General features: G+C 41.6%; 1 protein-coding gene across 1 annotated transcript in view; it reads left to right on the forward strand.

The window, feature by feature from the left end:
* cacna1ba (calcium channel, voltage-dependent, N type, alpha 1B subunit, a) overlaps nucleotides 1–27,190 on the forward strand; it is a 721,116-nt gene that overhangs the window by 546,990 nt on the left and 146,936 nt on the right. The window contains exons 17-24 of the mRNA XM_078550316.1: nucleotides 229–301; nucleotides 1,756–1,873; nucleotides 2,271–2,338; nucleotides 7,358–7,464; nucleotides 10,645–10,707; nucleotides 13,847–14,677; nucleotides 19,487–19,701; nucleotides 24,703–24,841. Coding sequence (XP_078406442.1) covers nucleotides 229–301; nucleotides 1,756–1,873; nucleotides 2,271–2,338; nucleotides 7,358–7,464; nucleotides 10,645–10,707; nucleotides 13,847–14,677; nucleotides 19,487–19,701; nucleotides 24,703–24,841 — 1,614 coding nt within the window. The remainder of the gene's footprint in view (nucleotides 1–228; nucleotides 302–1,755; nucleotides 1,874–2,270; nucleotides 2,339–7,357; nucleotides 7,465–10,644; nucleotides 10,708–13,846; nucleotides 14,678–19,486; nucleotides 19,702–24,702; nucleotides 24,842–27,190) is intronic.

Below are 27,190 nucleotides of genomic sequence, written 5' to 3' on the forward strand. Positions count from 1 at the left end.
CATAGCCTGCTCATCACAGCCACATCCATTATCAAGAACATTCAGATGCACCTTTAGAAGTTTTGTCTGCGAATCATGCTATAAATCATTGTTTTTCAGCACCATTACATTTTCTGTTGCTATACTGCTATTGGAACTGGTATCACAATCCGCAGCCGGGAAAAAAAATACCCTCGACAAGTGTTAAACAATGGAACCAGATTCACCTGTGGTGTTGTTCATCTCTAGGTTTAATTTTGAAGATGGAACCCCTCCGACAAATTTTGATACCTTTCCTGCTGCAATTCTTACTGTGTTCCAGGTAAAAAAAAAAGCTTTAGTTTTAATTTGAGTGAATTAAGTTATTTTAAAGTCATTTCTGCTCTTTTATCCTGCTCTATTTCTTGCATTGGCAATTACATACAATAAGCCTGCAATACACACTAACAGTAGACAACACTGCTTGCAATGGCTACAGACCACCCATGGCTTGACTAATTTTCTAGCTCTTGCACACTCACCAATCCACTCTGATATGAAAGTAAACGTGTGCAATTGCCTAGACCATTGTGGTGGGGAGGGTATAAAATTCCGGCCTTTTTTAACACTTGATATTTTCTTGAGTTCGATGCCACCGGTAACTCCTGTAAATGGATTTGGCATCCACAAGAACCCAAGTACATCTATTTTGCCCCCATTATTTCGGCAAATAATCACAAGACCTAAGTAAGGACCACAATAGTGAACCTGTATACACAGGTTACTGGAATTTGTCACATGTTGCTACATTGTTCTTTTTCCTGTGAAAAGCAGAATGAGTCTCACGGTCTCACCCAGAGATACATTGTGAGTCCTTGGGCTGAATTTTATCCCCGTCGGGGGGGTGTTGTGCGGGGGCGGGCGGGAGCGAGCGCAAACCTGATCGGCACCCCAGATTGGGTGCATGACGCTATTTTACGTGGACGGGCCAATTAAGGCCCGCCCAGCGTGACGCGCACCTGGAAATGCTGAGCGCTCCCTGTATGGGCGAGGTGGGGGGGGATTCCGTGAGTCAGGGCCTGCGCTCTTTCGCGCATCTCCCTGAGGCACCTCCTTTAAGAACTTTAAGTTCTGAAAAATTTAATAAAGAAAAAAAAATTTAAGGACATGTCCCCTCATGTGAAACTGTCACATGAGCTGGGACATGTCCATTAATTTTTTCAAAAATTTTTATTCAATTAATAAACCCTTCATGAAACCTCATCCCACCCGTGGATGACATTTCATGAAAAATGCGAAGGCCGCCTGGGCTCTTCACTTGCCCGCCAACCTTAAGGTTGGACGGACAGCATTCTTAACAACTTTAATTACTTTGTTAACGGCCTTAATAGGCCTTTGGCGTCGGCTGCGCGCCTGCCGAACTGAAAATCTAAATGACATGCGGTGACGTCGGGACGCCTGCCCAACATCACCGCGCGTCATTTTACACATCAGCGAGCGGGCCCCGCCCCCGCTCGCCGACTGGAAAACCCTTCCCCTTGGGTGTGAATCCTTACATGCTGTTTCTAGCAATTCAAAATACATGTTAAAAGTTCAATGTATAAAAAGCACATTTTTGCCTTGAAGACTTTGATGGTCAAAAGGTATAGGGAACCTTTCTGACTTAATCTTGATTTAAACATTTTAATTTCATTGATAATTGAAAATCCTCAGAATCATTGAAGCTTTTCAGTCTGTAATGTAGATAATAAGTGGTAATGAAGCAATTGAATCTATTTTTCCATTATTATTTCACAGATCTTGACAGGAGAAGACTGGAATGCAGTTATGTATTTTGGAATTGAGTCACAAGGAGGAGTTAAAAAAGGAATGTTTTCATCTGTTTATTTTATTATCTTGACACTGTTTGGCAATTGTATCCTTTGAAACTGGATCAACAACTGTTGTTGAAATTTGCTGTGTCACAACTTAATCTTTAGGTATTTGGTTTCCACCAGTTACTGTGGAGTGTTGCTAATATTCAATTCAGTGGAATGGCACAAATCTGGAGAAAAAACATATTCTATTGGTGTCTTGGAGTAAAAAAAATGTTCCTTTTGTCAGCTGAGCTGTGAAGCAACTTCAGCACCACAAATCGTAGAAATATTTGTCCCGCTCCTCACCCCGCTCCTCCTACCAAGCTACTGGAGCATGTGTGGAAATGAATTAATGAATGGACTGGATGGGAGAGCAAAATATGTTGTGAAGGCTTTCAATAGTCTTCTAACTTTGACATTAAAACAAATGCATTTCCTTAGCTTTATCATGAACAGATACACTTCTCAATGTCTTCTTGGCCATCGCAGTTGACAACCTGGCAAATGCACAAGAGCTGACAAAGGTTTGCACTTCAAATCATTCCCTTCCTAGCAAATACTTTGAGGTGGAAAACAAATTATTCCTCTTGGCTCTTTCACGTGGTTTGCTTATAATGGAACACAAAGCAGCATCTTGTTGAGGAATGGATTACTTTTATTAAAGAACAGAAGTTTAAATGTGAAAGATGCTTGCTATCCTCAAGACCTTAATTTGACAAACCAAACATTATAGAAACAACATAATTAATTGCACATCACAGATAATGAGTTTATTTCTATTATATTCAGCTCAGAAGCTTGTCTGACACAATTGAATTGCACAACTATAGTCATTAAATGCAAGATGTTTTCATTTCGGGCCAAAGTGGGTCAAACTAATGTATGCAGTCACTGTAGAGATAAAAAAAGGTTATGCAATGGAAATCAAAATGTTTCACTTCCATGGTAATTTTGTCAGAGAGAATCTGTTGTCAGTAGACAGATGCCAGAAACTTTCAGATAGACTGTGGGAGAAATTGGAGAGCCTAATACATACGATCTAGCAGAAGGTTTAAATGCACCACTTGTCCAGAGCTGAGAAGATCACATTGTTCATCTATATCAAGCACACTTTTCCCACTGAACACTTTCTTATAACTATCTGTGCTATTTGTTCAAAAAATTGCAGCAAGTCAGCAATTGTCCTTCTTCATCTGGGAGACCCAAAGAGAAACAAAAGAAAGTTCAGGAGGTAGAAAGGGAAAGTATTTTTTAACAGGAATCGTGCAAGTAGAGCCAATAGCAATAAATATTTCTAAAGTTAATTTAAATGAATTTAAGTTCAGGGAAAGTAAAGACATTTTAAAACGTGCCTCGACAGTAACATTTACCTGTAACATAGCACTTCTGTGGTGTTTGTGAGCAGTTTCAATGAATTTGATCCAAAAGCCAAGTCTTGGACCAACTTTGAATGTCACCCCATAAATATTTGGAAGATTCCAGTAGCCTGTTTGCAGTGTATCTGCCTTTTTTCTTATATGGAATATAGTGAAATAAACCCCTTTCCAGATCAAATATCAGTTCCTAAGAAGATCAATACTGATTGAGCCATGTGGTAGATTACAGTAATCAGGTAATATATTGTATGGTAGGTTGTCCTATGCAGATTTCTTCTAGCATTATGGTAAAGAAGTGTTTCATCACATTGGTTACCAACCATTAATAACAGTGATGTTCAACAAAACCTAAACTTAATGCAAGTTTTGGGGAGGTTTTACATTGTTTAGGCTACTAACATTATATATCCTATAACTAATTTCCAGAAGACATTCGATAAGGTACCACATCAAAGGTTACTTCACAAAGTAAGAGGTGTAGGCAGTAACATTGATAGAAGATTGGTTAGCTAATACGAAGCAGAGAATAGTGATGAATGGGTCATTTTCAGGTTGGCAAGTTGTAACAAGTGGAATGCCACAGGGATCAGTATTGGGGTCTCAACTATTTATAATCTATATTTCTAAATGAAGGGACCAAAAGTATGGTAGCTAAATTTACTGAAGACACAAAGATAGATGGGAAAGTAAGTTGTCAAGAGGATATAAAGAGTCTACAAAGGGATTTAGATAGGTTAAGTGAGTGGGAAAAAAATTGGCAGATGAAATCTAGTGTGGAATAATGTGAACTTGTCCACTTTGGTAGGAAGAATAGAAAAGTAGTGTATTGTTTAAATGGAGAGAGACTGCAGAACTCTATGGTACAGAAGGATCTGGGTGTCCTGGTGCATGAATCACAGGAAGTTAGTGTGCAGGTACAGCAAGTGATTATGAAGGCAAATGGAATGTTGGTGTTTATTGGAAGGAGAATTGAGTATAAAAGTAGGGAGATGTTGCTACAGCTGTACAGGGCCTTGTAAAACCTCATCTAGTGTGGTTTGGGCTCTTAATTGCATTAGAAGCTGTTTAAATAAGGTTCACACAATTGATTCCTGGGATAAGGTGCTTACCTTATGAAGAAATCTTGAGCAGGTTTGGAGTTTAGAAAAATGAGAGATGATCTTATTGAAACATATACGATCCTGAGGGTACTTGACAGGGTGGATGCAGAGAACGTTTCTTTTTGTGGGGGAGTCTAGTGTTATTTTGCTGAGCAGGCATCTGGTAAAGGAAGAAGCTGGAGCCAGTCTGTCTTCAACATACATTAATTCTACCTGGCTATAATATTCCAAAATTCCCTGGATTCTGGAAAGGTTCCAGTGGACTGGAAAAATACTAATATAACATCCTTATTCAAAAAGGAGGGGAGGCAAAAGGTAGGAAACAGTTAGTTTAACGTCTGTCGTTGGGAAATTGTTGGAATCCATTATTAAGGAAGTAGTAATGGGACATTTGGAAAGTAAAAATGCAATCCATCAGAGTCAGCATGGTTTTATGAAGAGTAAATCGTGTTTGACTAATTTGCTAGAGTTCTTTGAAGATGTGACAAGCAAAGTGGATAATGGGGATCCTGTAGATGTAGTATATCTGGACTTCCAGAAGGCCTTTGATAAGGCGCCACACAAAAGATTAATACACAAGATAAGATCACATGGAGTTAGGGGTAATATATTAGCTTGGATAGAGGATTGGCTAACCGACAGAAAGCAGAGAGTCGGGATAAATGGGTCTTTTTCTGAATGGCAAGCTGTATCTAGTGGGGTGCCACAGGGTTTGGTCCTTGGGCCTCAACTATTTACAATCTATATTAATGACTTGGATTCAGGGGTAGAAGGTACTATAGCTAAATTTGCAGATGACACCAAAATAGGTGGGAAAGTGAGTTGCAAGGAAGAAATAGGAAATTTACAAATGGATATGGACAGGTTAGGTGAATGGGCCAAAATTTGGCGGATGGAGTTTAACGTGGATAAGTGTGAGGTTATCCATTTTGGTGAGAAGAATAAAAAGGCGACATAGTATTTAAATGGAGAGAAACTTCAGAATGCTTCAGTGCAGAGGGATCTGGGTGTCCTCGTGCATGAATCGCTGAAAGCTAGTATGCAGGTACAGCAGGTAATAAGGAAGGCAAATGGAATTTTGGCCTTTATTGCAAAAGGAATAGAGTATAAAAATAGGGAAGTGTTGTTGCAACTGTACAAGGCACTGGTGAGACCGCACCTGAAGTACTGTGCACAGTTTTGGTCCCCTTCCTTGAGGAAGGATGTAGTTGCACTGGAGGCGGTTCAGAGGAGGTTCACTAGATTGATTGCAGAGATGCGGGGCATGTCTTATGAGGAGAGATTGAGCAGTTTAGGCCTATACTCGCTAGAGCTTAAAAGGATGAGAGGAGATCTAATTGAGGTACATAAGATGCTAAAGGGGATAGACAAAGTAGACGTGGAGCAGATGTTTCCCCTTCTGGGGCATTCTAGAATGAGAGGCCATAGTTTTAGGCTAAGGGGTGGTAGATTTAAATCAGAGATGAGGAGGAATTACTTTTCTCAAAGGATCGTGAATCTGGAATTCACTACCTCAGAGTGCAGTGGATGCCGGGACACTGAATAAATTTAAGGAGGAGCTAGACAGATTTTTAATTAGTAATGGGTTGAAAGGTTATGGGGAGAGGGCGGAAAATTGGAGTTGAGGCCAAACCGAGATCAGCCATGATTGTAATGAATGGCAGGGCAGGCTCGAGGGGATGAATTGCCTACTCCTGCTCCTAGTTCCTACGTTCTTATGTTCTTATTAATTCACAAAATCCCGCATAACATAAGTGCAGACTACTTTTCCCTTTCACGCAGTTTCTCCCCCACACAGGTGGATAGTGGTTCTTGTATATGAATTTTTCCCCAATTAATATCAGTTGCTCTTAATCACAACTGGAGCATGCCCACAATTGTCATAGCATTTGCCACCTTAACATCTAGAACTAGAGGACACAGTTTAAAAATCAGGGGTCTCGCTTTAAGACTGAGATGAGAGGGTTGTTAATCTGTGGAACTCTTTTCCACAGAGAGCAGTGAAGGCTGGGTCATTGAATATATTCAAGGCTGAGTTAGATTTTGATCGACAAGGGAGTCGAGGGTTATTGGGGAGTGGGGGAGGTGGTGTGGTGGGTTGGTGGCGGGATGTGCAGGCAGGAAAGTGGAGTTGAGGCCAAAATCAGATCAGCCATGATTTTATCAACTGGAAGAGCAGGCCTCTCCTACTCCTATACTGCTCTGAATTCTTGGTTTCTTGTGTATTCCTCACATTTACACATCCGATCTAACAGTTAGTTCTCTATCTATTGTATCTTTCACACACTAGTTAAATAACAGGAGCTGTTACTTGGAAGCCACTGTAGCATTTTGGTTATAGAAGTAGGAAGCTTGAATAATGTATAAATTATCCACGATGTCACTTGTCTATACTGTCCTGAGCTATTAAATGGGGAGTGCTTCTGGTGATGACTTTCCCTCCTGTAGGCAAGCTCTTGCCTTCACCTTGGTAATGTGAAGAACAAGAAACCTTGGCCCTTTTACTGGAGCCAGTCAGGGGAATAGGTACATTCCAAGCATGATACATTGACAGTGCTATTTTACTTTCATAGAATCATAGAATAACACAGCACAGAAGGAGGCCATTTATCCTTCTAGCTGCAATCCCTGCTCTTTCTCCCTAACCTGCCAATGTTTTAAGTATATATCCAATTCCTGTTTTGAAAGTTTCTATTCAATCTGCCTCCACCATCTTTTCAGGGATTGCCTTCCAGATCATAACAACTCTCTGCATGGAAAAAAAATGCCTCCTAATCTACCTGCTTCCTTTTTTTAACCAAATTTCTTAAACCTCTGTCTTTTGGTTACTGACCATTCTGCCGTAGAAACAGTTTCCTCCTATCTACCATCAAAATCTCTTATAGTTAGCTTAGAAATTTTTTCTAGTGGAATAACATTCAGCCTTAGAAATGTTTTGAATTCTTGGCATATATTTAATTCCTCAAAGAATTAGAGAAACACTTGAGTGTCAGTGGAACTAAAATATCCAGGCATAAAATGGAATAATATGTATCTCAGAACCATCTCCTGCTATTCCACTCATCAGGATGAAGAAGAGATGGAAGAGGCCAACATCCAAAAAAATACCATCCAGAAGGCAATGGAGGTTGCAGACGTCAGCCCAATATCTGCAACTAACCTGTCCATAGCAGCGTAAGTTCAGAATTTAAACAGTAACATACTGCATGCAAATTTATTTCTGTTTATCGTTGCACTTCAATTGCTCTCTGCATGACATCAAAACTATTGTTATTTCAGTCTATTTTGTTTTATGAGCGTTCTTTTGTTTGTCATATTTTAGTTCAGACATTTTAATTTTGCCTTTGGCATCCAAGACTGTTGGGCCATGGAATCTGCATCTACTATACAGTGTCAGTGATTAACTTCCACAAGGCTGTTTCATCACTTGATGGTGGGGCCACTAAAGTAGGCATCAGTGTTCCTGGGCTGAAAAGAGAAAATATAGATCGCCAGGGCACTTCCACCTTATTGCTATTTTATAACACAGCTGGATGACTGCACATAGGGTGAAGGCAAGTCATGCTGAAAAGTCTTGTCTTCCCATGTTCTTTGCCTTCTGACTTACTGCCCAAGTTCATGTCTGAAAATAGTTCATTTGGAAGAGCAACCAGAAGCCTGTTGGTGACTATGGAACCACATTGGAGTGAGTATCTTTTTAAAAATTCTTTCATGGGATGTAAGTGTTGCTGGCAAGGTCAACGTTTATTCCTCATCCCTCATTGTTCTTCAGAAAGTGGTGAGGAGCATGCTTCTTGAACTGCTGCAGTCCATCTGTTGTAGGTACACCCAATGTGCTATTAGCAAGAAAGTTCCAGGATTTTGAACCAGAGACAGTGAAGGAACGGCAATACAGTTCCAAGTCAGGATAGTGTGTTGCTTGGAGGGGAACTTGCAGCTGGTGGTGTTCCCATGGGTCTGCTGCTGTCGTCTTTCTGGATGGTAGAGTTCATAGGTTTTAAAGGTGCTGTCAAAGAAGTATTGGTGAGTTGCTACAGTGCATCTAGTACATGGTGCACACTGCTGCATTGGTGGTGAATGGAGTGAATGTTTAATGTGGTGTATGGGGTGCTGATTAACTAGCCTATTTTGTCCTTGAGCTTTGTTGGAGCCACAATCATCCAGGCAAATGGAAAGTATTTCATCACACTCCTGACTTGTGCTTTGTCGATGGTGGACAGGCCTTGGGGAGTCAGGAAGTGCGGAATACTCATTGCAGAATTCCCAGCCCTTGACCCTCTCTTTTAGCCACAATATTTATGTGGCTGGTCCAGTTCAGTTTCTGGTCAATGGTAACCCAAAGGGTTTTCAATTTCCTGCACGCCTCCAAAAGAATTCAAAGGAAGTTCCCGAACAAGAACTACATTTCATGCCATTGAGATTGTATCATGGGGTGGCTGGGGTGAGAGCGATTCTTGAGTAACTGTGGTCTCTTGGAACCTGGTGGATTGTCCTTTGGGGTCAAAGAGAACATTTCCAGAGCTTTTCCTAAATTCTCAGCTTCTCAGGTCTTGATTTAATTTTCCCAGGGAGATTATGTGACTTAGAGGAATGCAAAATGATAGTGTGCCTGGTTAAACCATGTCTGGATGGGGCAAATATGATGGATCATATGGCCTTTCCTCATCCTAGGCTATCCAGTTAAATCACTACCTTTGGGAGTGGAGATTCTGGGAGTGGCGGGCTGAAGTGGGGACTAAAGATAAAGTCATATTCCATTGCTTAATGTCTGATTTTTCTAATTATTTCAAGTCTTTTATAATTTGCAATAATAATAAAAATGCTTTGGTTACTCTCAGGCAGTGCTACTTGGTCCATAATGACAACATTACAATTGGAATTAAAAGCATTAATTAATGCTTCACAAGTATTTACATGGATTAACATATTTTCAGCTTGTTTCTCTTGTTTCTCTGCATTAATTTGAATGAAGAACCATTTCATTTTGGATCTGTTTTCTTTCCGTTCAGCTTTTCGTTGCTTTAATTTGAGTTTTATGGAGGTGAGTTGCTATACCTGCAATCAGTCCCAGACCCATCCCTGTTCTTTCCTCAACCGGCCATATTTTGGTCCAATACTCTATGTTCCTAAATTGGTTTGTTTTGATCAGAAGCTAAACAGCGGCAAAAGCAAGAAGTGGAGATAAACTGTGCAGTTTGCAGGGCAAAGAAGCCACTTCTAGCAAATGATCCAATCGGATGATTACTGTGCTTTTTAGCTACTTTCTGACAAGGTCAGGAGGTTTAGCAAAATGCAATGTAGCATTGATCTAGTCTATCTAATTTTTAAAAATCTAATTCACCGTCGCGGGGAATAACGGCCTCATTATTCCGTGCAGAGCAATGGCTAACATTAGCCTCAGTTTTGTTGGTGCTGAGAGATTTTCTCCATTGTGACAAACACATTAGCAATGACATTAGGGGCATTCTGTCTCCAACTCTGCTTTATGTGGCCTATATTTCTATTCAATCACTGCAGATTATTAAAAATGGTTAATATGTTTCTAGAAAAAAATTGCAAATGCCAATTTAATTGGGAAACAAGGGAAAATCAAACATTAAATGCTAGATTAGTTAATGATTAGTTCATATCATTTCAATTTTCTTTTTCTCAATAATAGCAAAATTTAGAAAACAAATGCCAATAAATCTCCCAAGTTGTTTATGTGGATTAAAACTATCCAAATGTTGAGCTCGCAAACAGGAACTTTTCAAATCTTAATCCTGATCCCCAAGAAAATACAATTCTTTCTTCATAAATTCTGTTGCTGTGTGTTATTGAATGTTTCCACTTGTTGCCTTTGCTGTGTATCTTATAATAAAGCAACTTAATTCAACATCCTTTTCTTCTGCCCTGTGACTGAAATGTGGTAAGTAATTATCCCGTAAATATGTTGATGCACTCCCTTTTTGCCCTCTGGCATGTGTGATATTGCCTCACCCCACTGGGCCTTGCTGTTAGATTTTTGATTTGATTTGCCATTAATCTTTCTGCTTTATTTGAAATTGTGATTTCCGGAATGATTTTTACAAAAGTGACACTTGCTCAATTTATTTCCTTCTTAAAGGTTCTGTATGGTACTGCTGTAGTGGTACTTTAAATGGAAGCAGGATGGAGTCCAAAGGTTGAAGCATTAAGACTAATTGTTGTTTAGCTGAATTGAGTGTTATTCAGTAGCAGTTTTCACCAGAATAACTGCTCTGATCAAGTCTGTGGAGGTGGAGTCACAGACAAATGCAACCTGCCTGTGAATATGATGGAGCCTGTTGACCTTTTCCCAATGTATTTTTTGTCTCATCTTTTTTGCATGTGCAGTTTTGTAAAGCAAAATCGAGGTGCTCTATCTCGCAGCTCGTCAGTCTCCAGCGTAAATTCACCGTGAGTTGCTCTCTGTTACAATATTATACAGTAACCCCTTCAGAAAGTGTCATTCACCATTGTAACACCGAGTGTGAAGAGCGGATGTTGTAAACATGCAGTGGCTGTGCTCTTCCTACTGTTCGGACAACTCTTTTTGTCTTCTCCATTCACTGTCATTGGTGGCTTCTGTGCTTTTTGATATCTTGGCACTTTATTATGTTCCTTTGACCTTTCTGCAGTGAATCAGGAACACATCAACTTGAACAAGGAAGTTTAAATTACATATCATCTAAACATAGGTCATAGCAATCTTCATTCTGCCAAATCGTCTAATTAAGGTCACGATAAAATTGCATGCTTACAAATAAAATAGCTATGTGTCAAAATCAATTAGAACTAATTGGCCCCAAATTCTTTTTTCCAGAATGAGTTGGTAAGGGTACCATAAAGTAGTACTGGTCCTTTCTAATTTCTTCCTGTGCCAACTTGCCTTTAAATTTTGCATGATTTAAAAACTCTGAGTTAAGTTTAAAAATCTACAGAATTGTCTTAATCCTATTTTAGCAGATGATATCTAAGACAGGATAGATCGATATCCTGGATATAGGTATAGGCACATAGCTTCCTCAAATGATGCCAGTTAAACCCTTCAGTCCATTTTAGTGTGTTCAGTAACATAGATTTTTGTTTCATATGTTTTGCGAAACTATGATAGTGGCATATATACAGCTTCAGCAATGAGATTCAAAATATTATTTTGGCCCTTTAATCAGCTGCAGATTCTTACTTTTGAAGTGTTATTATTTTCACTTATATTTTATGATGGAGGCATTCAGTTTTCCAAGACACCTGCAAAACACACAGTGTTGGATGAAGTGGATCATAAAAAGCAAATGAATCTTAGAATATTTTTTTTTTGCTTCTTTAGGACCTTCATCCACGTTTAATTTTATTTCTGTGGATTTTTTGGCTGCACAGTAGGAAAGTAGGGGCTTGAAATTGATATTGTGCAGTGTTGCTGTCCGGATGTTTTGTGGGCATGTTGATTTTAAATGGGGTATTAACATGGCGGTCAAAGGAATTCAAAACGAATGCTGTAACTGTATATATAGGGCCGGATTTTGCAGTGAGCAGCAAAGCAAGGGAACTCACCGCTGACCTCTAAGTAAGCTGCCCACAAAGATCTAGCGATCCCTGTCTCGGGAATTTCCACTTTCCCGACAGCAGTTTAAATCTCCCGCCAAGTCAAACTCCATGTGTAGCAGTAGTAATGTTAGCAAGCAAGTAATCAAACTGCCCCCATTGAAGCATTCTCACACAGCAAGGAGCTTGAATCAATTAGTCCTTCACATTCAATTTACATTTTCAGATAGTGAAATTAATGTACGACTGTATTGAGACAGAAGCTAAAATAAAGATAAGCAGGCCTTTCTTTAAAAAGAATGGAGTTCTTAATCATTGTGGATAAATTTGACATTCCACAATATAAAAGTTGCTCTTCAGAGTCAGTGACGGTGTTTAGCTGTAATTATGATGTTAGTATGCTGTTAAAAACCCAGTTACACCTCATTTAACAGAGTGTAACTTTTTCAGGGCATGAGACTAACAGTGTAGATAAAAGTCGAAGTCTCATCAATTCATGATTGCAAGGAAGATTGCAGTTTGTGAAAACCTCTACAGCACAAGCTCTGGAGGAGCATGGGCTCTCAAACAGCAACTTCTGCATTATTCTGTGCATGTGTGGACTCCCAAAGTGGCTGTCAATTTCAGTGGAGTAATGGCGGCAAACGCTGACAATTTTGCCATGATTACCACTGCAAAATCTGGGCCATTGTCATGTTACATGCATGCTTTCAAAGCCCTGATGTTTTAGTAGTACACAGCTGGAAAAAAAAGTCCCATTTAATTTTATTGCGTATCAATATTGGTGATCAGGATCTTGCATGCTGAATTGTACTATTTGATGCCTCAGCGGTTTACTGTTGAAATAAAAAAAGATATTAGAAATCCTAGCCGTGCAATGGATTCAAAAATCTTGCACTAGATTTTAATAATTTGGAAATTATAATTACTTGGAAAACAGATCGCAGATGCTAAAATATAGGAACTGAGGCCTTTCAGTTGTGACTTAACTGAACAGGAAACAAAATCTTCTATTTGTTGAACTTTTTAAAAGAAGGTTCTGATGCGATCATTTCAATAATTCCTCTATTGCAAAGGACAGCAAAATAGTGCAAAAGGATGCCAAATTAAGTATAAATCAGATTTTATTCCTTCTTCAACAATAATACCAAATTATTGGTTCAATGGTTCACTTACTTAAAATGATAAAAAGGAAGGCATTCCTGACCATTATGTTTCAGCTGGTGCAAGTGTTACTTTTCAGCTGAAGTGTGCTTTGTACAGTGGAGTTGTTTTATGTCCCAGAGGTCGTTTCATTGTCTCATTTGAATGCTCCTATCCAGCTTTTGTTTTTAAATGTGTTTCTTTGTACCATTTGGAGCATTTGTATATCTGTGTGCGTATATGTTTCCGCTCACTATTTGTAGCAAGTATGATTCTGTGCTTCTGACATTCAACCGTGGGATTTGAGACGGCTAATCTGACTGACAAGCCTGACTGTTACTGCAGGACAGTTTTGGTTTACGTGAGGAATGTTTTTATTCTTTTCCTTTACGTTTACCACTGTCAATTGATTTATTTTGAATTTTTACACTTTTTCCTTCATTTAAAAAAAAAATCTCCGCAAGCACAGAATCAGAACTTGCCCTCACACGTTCACATTTACTAAGGAGCTGTGCTGCTGCTTGATGATAGCCCCCAACAAATGACACATTGTTGCATCCTAAAATGGATGGCATTTGCTTGTGGTGCTGATCTTTACTTTTGGCAAGGATGATTGCGTTAGGATTCCGGAGAATGCATGCTTCAGTGCAACAACAACATCTAGGTGACTTTTATCTAGTCTCATTTCTGAAGGTAGATTTTCCATTTGGTCGGAGGAACACTTAAGACAGAATTCTGTTGCTTTCATCCGTCGTTTAAATGCTGTGTGTGGTTACATTCTCGGAGGAGATTTAAAGCAGATAACTTTTCTTTATGAATTTCCTGAAAAAATGCAGCTTTATATTACATTCTCATTACTTGTTGTTTATAGCAAGGATCAACAGAAGGCGTTCAAGTCAATGTCCGTTTGGGAGCAAAGGACTTCTCAGCTAAGGCGCCAGCACCTGCTAACTAGTCAAGAGGCTCTGTTTAATGAACTTGATGATGAGCAGCGTAGAATGTATGTCTCCTCGCACCAGATCCGGCCAGATATGAAAACTCACCTGGACCGACCTCTGGTAGTGGAACCCAGGAAAGACGTAAAGAACAGCAATGATAAAATCCGTCCAAATGATTGCCAAGATAGTGAACACGAAAGGCTAGTCCAGCCTGAGAGCTGTGAGGTACCAAAACGGCACCATCGGCATCGAGACAAGTCGAGCGAGAAGGGAGATGGCGCAACGAACAACGGGGAATCTGGGACGAACAGCAAGGACGAACAACGGCGTTCACACAGGAGCCGAAGTAAAGAGACTGAGAGGGACCAGGAAGAAAGGGCTAAGGATAGTAAGGGCGACCGTAGCAGAAGTCGAGAAGGAGGGAGGAAGCATCATCACCACCAGCAGAGCTCTGCGGATGAGCCTTCTGAAAAGGAACATAGGCGGCACCGGTCTCACCGGCATGGGGCAGATCAACAGACCAAGGAAGGGAATGGCACAGTCAATGGCACAAAGAGTGAAAGGCGGACACGTGCCAAAGAGGGGTCGCGGTCGGGAAATCGAGAGGGAGATGTACCCAGCAGAAGTCAAAACACAGACGGAACAGAAAGACGACGCAGGCACAGACAGAAGGCACTCTCAACCTATGAGTCAGAGGAGAAAAGAGAGAATGACGAAAAGGAAGGAGAGACTGTTCTACGAGAACGACGGAATCATAAAGTGAAGTAAGTTTCCATGAAATTATTACAAAAGCAATTATTTTTGTGGGGTCTCTGAGTTCTAGATGTAGTAATGTACAGTACACAGCGGACACTGTTATACAGGTTTTCAGCATACATCACATAAGAGTTGCGTGCCACTCATCTGGGAAAGTTCACGATTTGCATATGGAAACTGTACATAATTCATGTAGCTGTTAAACTAGTCCCAGATAGACACATTTTGCTCATTTCACCAGCTCTCGTCCCTCAATTCCTGCTATACTGTATTTTCCAATTATATACAATTTATAGCATATGTATGCAAGACCGCAGAGACATTCATGAGCAATATTATTCCAAATACAAGTGAACTGTCAGCTTTTATTTAGTGTAAGTGTGAGCTCTAACTGGAACATAAGGGCTTGTGTTAACGAGAGCAATCAACTCTAGCCTCTGAATGTTTACTCAAATACAATCAATTCCATTTTAGATTCATGTGCACATCTGTGAAATGTGACCTGAAGTTTCACAGAATGATAGCTAATTGCACGTGACCATCAATTATTGTGAATTTAAGAATAAACAGCACAGATATGTCATGAGTGGAGGAAAAATGGTTTTAAGTTCATTGATTCTGATACATTTTTACCCCTAAATTAACTTCTTGTACAGAGGTTTATCAAATTACCCTTTAATCTCCGGCCCTGGGCTTGCACCCAGCCTAATGGAATAAACCCCTCCCCCCATTCACCTTTCTGGCTGCATTGAGTCTTATGATTAAAGAGATTGGTCACTGTGCAAAGTTGTCTCTAATTCAGTCTATTTCACAGTGGGTGCAGAACAAAGATACTGCATCCTTAATTCAGCACAAACGTCATTCACAGAGGTTATAAGGAATGGTTTGCATGGAAATTGGAGAAAGAACACACTGCTGTAGTAAGGTCAACAGATGTGAAAAGGTTCATTGTTGGCATAGAATGGACGGAGCAACTGGCTTATTGCTAGTTGACTTGAGCATACTTGGGGGTGTGGGTCGATTCCAATACACCCAGTTCCGGTTTTAATGGAGGCTGGATTTGGGTGGGGGTGAGGATGGGAGTGCTGGCGAGTGTGGGGTGGTTAACCAAAACTTACAGGAGGTGGGTCGGTGATTTAAATGTTATGTTGAGGTTACATGCCTCAGAATTAACCACCATTTTCAATTGAATCTGGGCCAGCTGGGTTTACGTTTCTCAGGAAACCTGGAAGATAAAGGGAGGCAAGAACCTTTGGATCCAGGAAGTAAGTGCCTTTCCATTTCCCTGCTGGATCCAGTTTATCTGCTTCACCCATGCCCTCTGCTGGGACACCCTCCCACTGCTGATTCTTCCAATTTCCTTCTCATCCCCATCCTTTTTGATGTCCCGCTCACTCTATCACTCCTGTCCCTTCCGATGTCTCCCCCTCCCTCCCACCAAACCTTTCAAGCTCCATCTTTCCCTAACACCGCCTTCCAATTTCTCCTGTGGCCACCATTCTTCCACTTCCAGTCCCAAGCCTGCCCTTTTGACCCCTCCCTTCCCCCCTCTCTCTGCTCCCTGGTGCTGAAGGCCAACTCACTCAACAGCCGACCTCTCAATCTGGCTGGTTGAAGCCGGGAAGCAGAGGGAAATCCATCTCTCCAGGATTCCCAACTGCAAATTTGCCAACCTACCGCTGGAAGGATGTTGCATTTTTCCTAGTTATTAATGAATGGAATGTTCCAGTCTTTTCCTGCATAAGTATAAAGCACTTTTGGGGGGGATATGGCGGCACACTGGTAACATCACTAGACTAGTAATCCAGAGGCCTAACCTAATGCTCTGGGGGCATGGGTTCAAATCCCACTATGGCAGCTGGTGGAATTTAAATTCAATTAATAAAAATATCTGGAATATAAAGCTCATCTCACTAATGGTGACCATGAAGCTATCATTGATTGCCATCTGGTTCACTAATGTCCTTTAGGGAATGGAAACTGCTGTCCTTACCTGGGTTTGGCTTACATGTGACTCCAGACCCACAGCAGTGTGGCTGACTTTTAACTGCCCTCTGAAATGGCCCAGTAAGCCACTCGGTTCAAGGGCAATTAGGGATGGGCAACAAATGCTGGTCTTTCCAGCAACACCCACATCCCATGAAAGATTTTTAAAAAATGTTCTTAACAATTCACTCAAATAGGTTGAGAGCTGGTTGGCCTGGGAATGGAAAATGTATGCATGCAGTGGAAGCTGGGATTGAGATATTGTTGGCGCAGAGTGGACAGAGCTTTATCCTTCAACTAGCCATGCGACACCTGACTTGAATGCACTTGATGCTGCCACTAGGGGTCAGATTTTCACTTCCGAGTTGAGTAGCTTGAGTCAGGAAATTTCCCGACTTGGCAGAACCACCTCGGTTAGACCCAATATTTGCTCCAGGGAGGCAGCGGTGAGATTATGTTTGGCTTACCAACCTAGGAAGCAGATCTTAGGTGACCAAGGGGACAGGTGAGTGCCAGGGTGGGCTTGTTAGAAGGCCCGTTTCAGTTCTCTGGGACCTCATCCCAGTTATTTTAGATGCTGTTAGGCCCTCTAGCCCTCACCCCTTACGAGCCCTCACACCACGACTGACTCCCAATGCCCCTCCTACCCCAATGCAACTTCCTTGCCAATTCATGCCACCACCCATGCCCCTTTATTCCCTCACACCACCTCCATGCCAATTCATATCCACAACCCAACCCCCATTCACCCTTATACCTCCTATGTCATCTCATACCCCATGCCACCTCCAAAGCCACTTGCCCAGTATCCACCATGGGCAGACCACAGAACTGTATGGCGATAAAAAAACAACTTCTAACAACCTAATACAGCTCTCACTAATACACATTTGATAGTGTAAAAACTCCTAATCAGAGCTTTTAAACCTCAAATAATTACTCTCTTATGAAAACAAACAAACTTCTATTCAGACCCCACATCAAAGCTCTTTGATAAATAATTAGGTGAGTGGTAGCATAACAGTGTGGCCACTTTACGGGTAGTCTCCACACATGGCATGCGCTCCTGTGATTGATAGCCCTTTCATGGTTTCCTAATCTGTCAATCAAACTGTGAACTCAGAACCCTGCCACCCCTGGTGAGAAAATTTTAGCATTTGAAACTCAGCCAAGCATTCATAATGGCATAATAATAATAATAATAATAATAATAATAATAATAATAGCCTTTGGGGAAATCTCAACAAAGATCTCTGTTAAAACTGCACAACTGGATGGTTTTTTTTTTTCTAACCTATAGCAGATGGCCAATCAAACAAAGTGGTCCAGCAGAGTTTTTTTTTAACTCTCACTGACAACTTAAGCCTGTTTATTTCATGTTTAAAGAGCAGGGGATTTTTAAAAAAAACTTCAGATCATGACACTTAATCAGAACTTATCTGACCTTCAAGAGCATTTATGTTTCCTCCATCAATTTGTGACATCAACATTGTGGGTTAAAGCCCTTGCAACAGCCAAAATGGGGTCTGCTTGAATTCAGCACTGGGTTCAAATGGCCCTGCTGAGTTCAGATTTCCCCCTTGTGTGAATCACACCCCACCCCTTCCCCTAATGGCAGAAATTGGACCAGTTGGAAATAGGAGCAGAACCTCCTGTATCCGGGTCCTGCTGCCATTTTGAAAGGTCCATGGAGCCTTCCCAATTCCAGAAAAATCCGGCCCTGGGTTCCTGACCTGGAATGTGTTGAACTGAAGGACATTGTACATCAATGTACTGGTCAACGCCCCTCATGTTTATAGTTCCATGTTTTATTTGTTTGCTCCATGAAGTCCATTGAATGTAAGCGTCTTCATGGTAATATGTGGAAACTGCTCTCTTCTATTAGCCAACAATAACTGGATTTACTCTCACTTCTAATGTGAGACTGTCTTCCTCAGATAGCCCATATGTTAGTCTGGCTGCAAAGTTAACTAGGTTTATATGTCTGCAGCTGATGGATCGGAATGCCAGCATTAAGCAGTACAGAAAATCCTGGGGCCTGAAATCAACTGCAGGAGTCTGAACTTTTGGTCACTAACGGCTAATGGAAATTAAACATAATATAGAAATGGGTAATTGTTTAAATGTAGTAGATCAAATGTGCTGAGATCTGAAACAGATTTCTCCAAAAGAATTGTATTAGAATTGATGTGTCATTAAAATCCATTCCAATTGAGGGATTTCTTTTGTAATGACATTACAAAGCATTTCAAACCATAACCATTGAGAATATTATTGATCAGTACTTCATTGTTATTTAACATTTACCCACAATTATTTTGGCCAAAGAAAGCTAGTGGGTGGGTAGATTTTATTCTTTCTCTTCTTAAACCAGTGGTGCCAAAGTCGATTGTACACCCTGTGAACACTATGCTCTTTGGACCAGGATCTTTCTATTATAGAGCCAACTGCGCATTAGATAAACTCGCTCAGCCATTAGATGAGTCACATGGTGATTCCTCTTCATGAAGAACTTCTCACATGGAAGCAATTGAAGAAATTGAATACCGTTAGAAGAAGGCTTGTTTTGTTAAATTGCTTTGAATGTGAAATGGCCAAATTATTGGGTGGAATCTATTCATTCTGACTTTCAAGAAAAGGTCACAGGTAAATTTCAGACTCTTGCCTGTTAAGCTGATGCTGCCAGGTCAAAACTTACCATTAACACAATTCACACTGATCGAAGAACATTCAATCTGTCATTTTTATTGACCCATGTGGCCGGTGACCATTTAATGCTCTACTAATAATTTAAAGACTTTGCTTTTTTAAATTTTATCAAATTTTCACAGGGAGAGCCAAATACCTGTGGACACCACCATGTTGGGGACCACACCACTGCCACCTACTAGTAGTTTGAAGCATGTTCCTCAGCAACCGGAGGATGCTGACAACCAGAAGAATATTAAGCTGGTGACGCTACCGACAAGAGATGCAGAGCACACCATCACAGTGAACATCCCAGTCACCGTCACTGCTCCTCCTGGAGAGACCACATTACTCCCGAGTGAGTGACACAAAAAACTGCTTAGCCGAACAGAAGAAATAGTGCATTATTTGTCTCTTTGGAAACTGGTATTGGTTCGAGGTATTCACACGTACTGCAATCAGGTTCATGAGGCACTCAAGGGCAACGGGAAGAGGTTCACTTTAGAATAATGGCCTACTGTTTTAATTTTAGTGCAGAAAAATAAATCCTACTGCTGTGTCTAGCAACAATGAACACTGGAATCACATAATTGGATCCCTAGAAGTACCAGTGTGGGCTGGTTGAAAAGTTGACGATTTTGGCCTTTCTGTCAAAAATCTGAATCAGGAATGTTTACTGACTTATACTCAATTTTAGGGATCAGGCAAGAGACACAGTTTGCACGTATTGTCAGAACTGAAAGGCGTGGGCAAACAGTGTCCCTTCAATTCTCCCTATTGATGGCAAGCCAAAGCTAATTGCAAGCTACTGCTCTTTACCTCAATGTTATAGCCTTAATATACCTTAAAGTGAAGGCTGCCACCCGCTCATTGGTCTCCTTGTGCAGCTTCCTCTAAGTGCAACCTATAGGCTTGCTGCCTGCCAAACATTACCCTGGTTCAAGTACATGCTGGTTTCTCCATTGAGCTGTGCAGATTTTCCTTTCCACATCCATCAGATGTACATCCCAGTGACCTCACATCACGATTGAGAGCCAGCAGTAAAAGAGAGGTTCTGAACTTGTAAACCCAGCAGTTAGCCTCTAGCTTCCTTGAAACTGCTGCCTTTGTGCAGCCATAAAAAGACAGTCAGTAGCCCCACTCTAGACCCTCCAGCTTCTGCGGGCAGGTGCAGCTGCCCCGAAACATGTCCTACAACCCGATCTTAATCAAGGTATACAAAATTCACCTAAATGTTAATCAGCATTTTTGCTCACAAACCGGGGGAAGAATTTTCCCGTTGGCGAGCGGGGGCGGGGCCCGCTCGCCGACACGTAAAATGACACATGGTGACATCGGGCGGACGTCCCGACATCACAGCACGTCATTTAGATTTTCAGTTCAGTGGGCGCGCAGCCAAACTGTCATAAGCCTATTAAGGCCACTTAAAACCTAATTAATTCAATTTAATGAGCTGCCCGTCCAACCTTAAGGTTGGGGGCAGGTGAAGAGCCCAGGCGGCCTTTGCGTTTTTCCTGAAACCTCATCCATGGGCGGGATGAAGTTTCATGAAGTGTTTTAAAATCTAATAAAAATTTATACATTTATTCTTTGACATGTCACAGCCCATGTGATAGTGTCACATGAGGGGACATGTTTTAAAAGCGTAAAGAGCCTTTATTTAAAACTTTAGCACTGAAACAAATCTCCCTGAGATACCTCTGTTCCTTTAGGGAGATCTCTGTGTCTTTCATGCGCATGTGCGAAAAAGTGCAGGGAACCTCTCAGGGAAACCCCCCCGCCCGCACAGGGAGCCCTCACATTGGCCCGCCGGCGTAAATTGGCGGGGGAGGGCACCGATCGGAGGTGTGCCCACTTCCACACGTCCCGTCCTCCCCCACAATGGGGGGAAAATTTTTCCCAAGGAGTTTGAGGTGTAAGCTGAGTGGAGCGGATGGCAGTGTGTCTGAGGCAAGAATTAAGACACCTGATATTAAAGAGAAAGTAATCATGTGGATGGAGACATGACTCAGGAAGGAAAAGAAAAGAATAAAGAAATTAATGTTTTCAAATGAGTCCTCTTTTTATTTCATTTATAAAATTGATTTGGCCATAAACTACAGAAAGAATGAGTCATGGAATCATTTTCTTTTATTCATTCATGGGATGTGGGCGTTGCTGGCTAGGCCAGCATTTACTGCCCATCCCTAATGGCCTTTGAAAAGATGGGGGTGAGCTGCTTTCTTGAATCACTGCAGGCCATGTGTTGTAGGAATATCCACAGTGCTGTTAGGAAGGGAGTTCCAGGAGTTTGACCCCCAGCAACAGCAAAGGAATGGCGATATATTTCCAAGTCAGGATGGTGTATGACTTGAAGGGGAACTTGCAGGTGGTGGTGTTCCCATGCATCTGCTGCCTTTGTCATTCATGGTGTTAGAGGTTGATGAGTTGCTGCGGTGCATCTTGTAGCTGGTTCACACTGCTGCCACTGTGGATAGTTGTGGAGAGATTAAATATTTTAGGTCGTGGATGGGGTGCCAACCAGTGGGCTGCTTTGTCCTGGATGGTGCCAAGCTTCTTGAGTGTTCTTGGAGCTGCACTCGTCCAGGCAAGTGAAAGGTATTCCATCAAATTCCTGACGTGTGTCTTGTAGATGGTGCACAGGCTTTGAGGAGTCAGGAGGTGAGTTACTAACTGCAGAGTTCCCAGCCTCTGACCTGCTCTTGTAGCCACAGTATTTATATGGCTAGTCCAGTTCAGTTCCTGGTCAATGGTAACCCCCAGGATGTAGATAGTGGGGGATTCAGTGATGGTAATGCCGTTGAATGTCAAGGCAAGATGGTTAGATTCTCTCTTGTCGAAGATGGTCATTGCCTGGTACTTATGTGGCATGAATGTTACTTGCCACCATAGGCCCAAGCCTGAATATTATCCAGGTCTTGCTGCGTATGGACATGGGCTGCTTCAGTATCTGAGGAATCACGAATGGCGCTGACATTGTGCAATCATCAGCGAACATCCCCACTTCTGACCTGATGATGGAGCGAAGTTCATTGATGAAGCAACTGAAGGTGGTTGGGCCTAGAACACTAACCTGAGGAACTCCTCCAATGATGACTCTCATGGAGTCATTATGTTGCAGAAGAAATCCATTCAACCCATCAAGTCCATGCTGGCTCTCTGTAGAGCGACCCCGTCAATCCCATTCCCCTGCTCAATCCCTGTAGTCTGCAAGTTTATTTCCCTCAAATACCCATTCACTTTCCTTATGAAGGAAATAAATATTAAAGTTTGTTGTTGAACTTGTTAGAGACCTGTAGATTGCTCTTGGATCATTATGTAAAGTTCTGCTCATCTACTAATAGGAAGGAAACAAATGGGAAGATTCACTAGTGTATTGCCAGGAAGAAAGGATTATTGCTATGAAGAAAGGTTTGGGAATGTAGGGCTTTTTCACTGGCACAGAGAACATTAAAGAGGAACTAATAGAAGTTTTCAAATTCATGAAAGGTTTGGAAGGGCAAAGAGTGAAGGATCATTCCCACTGGTTGGTGAACAAGTGGAGAATGAACTGAGGATCATCATCAGAAGAATGCTGTAAATGATTTTTTTTCACACAAGAGAGTTAGCAGTACATGGAACATTTTACCACATGTGGCTATGAATGTAAAAAATAGCACAATTCAGAGAAGAATTGCTAAGTATTTGAAAAAGAAAAAAAAAAATAAGACAGGGAAATGGGACTGGAGTAATTACCTCTAGTTGAAGCACTAGATCCCGTCCTGTGCTAAAAATCTACCAAAATAGATCTCAGATTTAAGGTGGGTTGCACCTTACAAATTACTACAGAGGGACACATTACGTTGGTACTTTGTGTTGGACTCTTTTATGTTCCTATACAGAATCTAGAGTTGTAAAACATCTTTTCCTTCCTTTTCAAGCCACCAATTAAATGTTAAATCAACTTTAGATTACATGGTACTTAAAAATTCATTCATAGGGGCGCTTTACACAGTTACACAATCTTGAACATGTGAGCAGAATTACTCACTGATGCAATGATTATCAAGGGGTTTGGAAAGCACTTAGAAGGTGGAAGAGGAGTCTAGCACTGGGTTGAGACAACATGGCCTTAGGAGTTGATAGGGCACTGATTTTCTGGGTATTATGGGTGGAATGTTACGCCAGCGTAAGGGATTTTACGGTCCTGCTGAAGTCGATGGAGTTTAGAATGGCTCGCCGCATTTTACGGCCCTGGCCCTGTCCTCCTCACGCGGTGCCATAAAATTCCAGCCCATGGGCAGAATTTCCCCCCCGTTGTCGGCTTGGGGGGGTGGGGGAGGGGGTGGAAGTTCAGGAGCGGGTGCGTGGAGGCGCACCTCCAATCTGTGCCCCGAATTGGGGGCGCGCTGCCATTTTACGTGGGCAGGCCAATTAAGGCCCGCCCAGTGTGACGTCCGCAAGGAAGCGCAGCGCGCTCCCTGTGCTGGCATCAGGGAGGGGATTCCCTGAGCCGAGAGTGCGCTCATTCACCCATGCGCACGAAAGAGCGCACTCATCTCCCTGAGGCTAAGTGCTGCCTCAGGGAGATCTGCGCCAAATTAAAAAATGTTTAAAACAGAAAAAAAAAATTCCCCTGACATGTTCCCTCATGTGACACTGTCCATCACTTTTAGTTACACTTTTATTAAATTTTTAAAAATCTACATGAAACCCCATCCTGCCCGTGGATGAGGTTTCATGCTTTTTCCAATGCCCGCCAGGGCTCCTGGCCTGCCCAACGACCTTAAGGGTGGACGGGCAGGTCCACTAATTACTTTAATTACTTTGTCAATGGTCTCAATAGGCCATTGACAGGTCGGTGGGCGCACAGCTGATTCAGCTAAGCCCCCGCCAACCTGAAAATTGAAATGAGGCGGGATGGCGTCGGGTATTCCGCCCGACGCCATCCCGAGTCATTTTACGCGTCAGCGAGCAGGCCCCGCTCCCCGCTCACCGACCGGGAAATCCTGGTCTATGTCTTTTTAGCAGTTGACACTGCATTGCCTTTTGCTGCAGAGGCACACTTGGTTGACTGGTGGGCCTTAGGAAGGTCCCATACTTCATGGTGCTTTCTTAGCTTGCTCTGGTTGGCAAATTCCTACATGTGCTTTATATACATATTCGTTGTGAAACATGTACAGAATACTTAAAACTAAATTATCTGGGAATTGTCTCCCATTTTAATATCTATGCAAATTATGCTTTAATAGCAATTATTATACAATGTTTCTGCTTAATTGACATAACTATACCTCATGAAACATATATGCAAACTTCTATTATTGCTAGATTTTTGAAGGTATTAATGGTTCTGATCATTTTTATTCTGTTTTTTCAGTCAATAGTGCAGGTGTAGATCTGGAAAGTATGACAAAAATGGAGGAAAAGAAGGACATGGATGCTGATGATTTGATCAAAAGTGGGCCGAGACAGATACCACCATACAGTTGCATGTTCATTTTCAGCCCTACAAACCCGTAAGTACCATTGCTGTAACTCCAGCCAATGACCAGGGTAGTCAACATGTATTAGCACCTCATCGCGTCAACACCATTCTTCTAACCTACTTCTTTATGTGTCTTTGTTCTCTGAGCACTTAATTACCTACCCCATCTTGAAGACTTGTTTTATCAGTTCCGCAGAAATAATTTGTCTCAAAATAATATTTTTCATTTTAGTTTTTATTCATCAGTTAAGAGAATGTTTCCCTGAAGGGCACTTTAAGACAATATAACTAAAGCCCTGCTGAATCTTTCTCTGACTGATGTTATCCACATGCACCCATGGCCAATATAATCATAATGCACTGCCATGCCAGCAGAGACACTGCATCAATAAATGTTTCTGTAGACAAATTATACAGCAGCAATGATATATAGGGAAAGAAAAGTACCGATTGTATCCAGAAAAGAATTACTTGCTGCTAATTGATGGGAGCAACTGTCTTGGGGTTGGAACTTGCTATTCATTAACTGACAACAATTGAATGATCATCTCTTAGCAAGAGCCCACTCTATACGCCGGAATTTGAATATAAAGCCTGATATAAAGAGGATTTCATTTTTGAGACTCTAAGACTATTAAGGAACCCATGTTAAAAGTAAAGAAATTAAGTGTAAGGAGGTTAGTCAGATGGACATTTATTACCCATAGTTTCTTGGGGCAGAATTTTACATTCGGCGTGCGGGTGCGCGCCCGACACGCCGGAACGTAATATGACATGTGATGATGTCGGGTGTGCGTCTCGATGTCATTGCACTGTTTTGCAATATTTCATATGGCAGGCGCGCACCCGAGTTGGCTTCATGCCCGCCAATAATTTAAAGGCCTATTAAGGCCATTAATAAACTAATTAACTTCAAATTTATGCTACCTGTCCAATCTAGCGGTTGGCGGGCAGGCAAAAAGGCCAAGCGGCCTTTACATTTTTTAGGAAACCTCATCCACAAGCGGGGTTTCCTAAAGCTATTACAAATTAAATAAAAATTTTCCTTTGACAGTAAAAACATGTCCCATCTCACATGATACAGTCACATGAGGGGACATGTTTCTTTAATTTTTAATGTCTTCAATCATTTTTTTAAAAAGCGCTTCAATCTCCCTGAGGCCGCTCTGTGCCTCAGGGAGATTGAAGTGCTCTTTCGCACAGATGCGCGAAAGAGCGCTGGACCCAACTCTCCCTCCTCCCCCTGCCCACACAGGTAGCACCGCCCGCGTGAAATCATGGTGCGGAGCCGATTGCGGGCAGTGGTCAGCTCCACAACTACCCCCGCCCACTCACGCCAAACCTGCCTGGCCAATGTAAAATCCTGGCCTTGAAGTTTTGGGAGCATGATTGAAGTGGGCAGTATAAAGGGCTTCATGAGACTTGCATTTCTGGAGAGAGGCGGGATTGAAATATATGCTGAGAAGTATCTAACAGTAGATCAAAAGAGAATCTTGTTAGATTTAGTGCCCTTTTCTTGTTTCTAAAAATGATATGAATACTCTTTTAAGAGTATTTATATATAACTAATGAAATACCAATTATAAAAGTTCCAGAGCCATCAGGTATGCATCTTTTGAATGAGTAGTACAGTCAAAACATAGTACAGCCAAATATCCTTTATTCGTACATTCGAAAACTGAACACATCCAAAAACCAAACTTTTTTTGAATGGACCCTAATGTGAGGCAACATGAACCTCATCAACCTTTTGCACGGGAAGTCTGATACCCAAGCCGACATGAACCTCGCTGACCAGAGCCGATCTTTTGCGTGTATAGTCTAGTTGTGTGTCTGCACTGTTTAAAATCGCACACTCTTGCTTAATGGCAAGTGTTAACAGGTAGGAAATAGGGTGTTTGAGATTTGGCAAATCGAGAAACAACCAAGTATCCGTAGAATATAGCTAACCTAGGCTTAGGCTATTGTATTGTAAGTAGGCCTAGGCCTACCATATGTATGATAACTATATCACATCCGAAAAAATCTGAGTACCGAAACGCAATCGAACCCAAGGGTTTCGGATAAAGGATACTCGACCTGTAGCATGGTTGCAGATTCAATGCCTTGACAAGTCCTTACAGGCAAATCGTTCTTCACTGCCTTTCATTGCATCAAGGTCACTCATTAGAAGCACTTTTGAAGGGGTACAAGATGCCAGTGAGACCAGTTTCACTCCATTTCTCTCTCTTGTTTTAAATCTTTCCCAGGAACCATTTGATCAGGCAAGCTTTTTTGCCACAACCACCAAACTCCCACCTCTAATTTCTCCGGTTTTGTTTCCAATTTGTTTCACCTCTCCATCTTTGGATGGCTATTTTACATTGAAGTTGCTTTATTA

Source organism: Cetorhinus maximus, chromosome 10 (assembly GCF_964194155.1).
Source record: "Cetorhinus maximus chromosome 10, sCetMax3.hap1.1, whole genome shotgun sequence".
In the NCBI taxonomy this organism is placed as follows: Eukaryota; Metazoa; Chordata; class Chondrichthyes; order Lamniformes; family Cetorhinidae; genus Cetorhinus; species Cetorhinus maximus.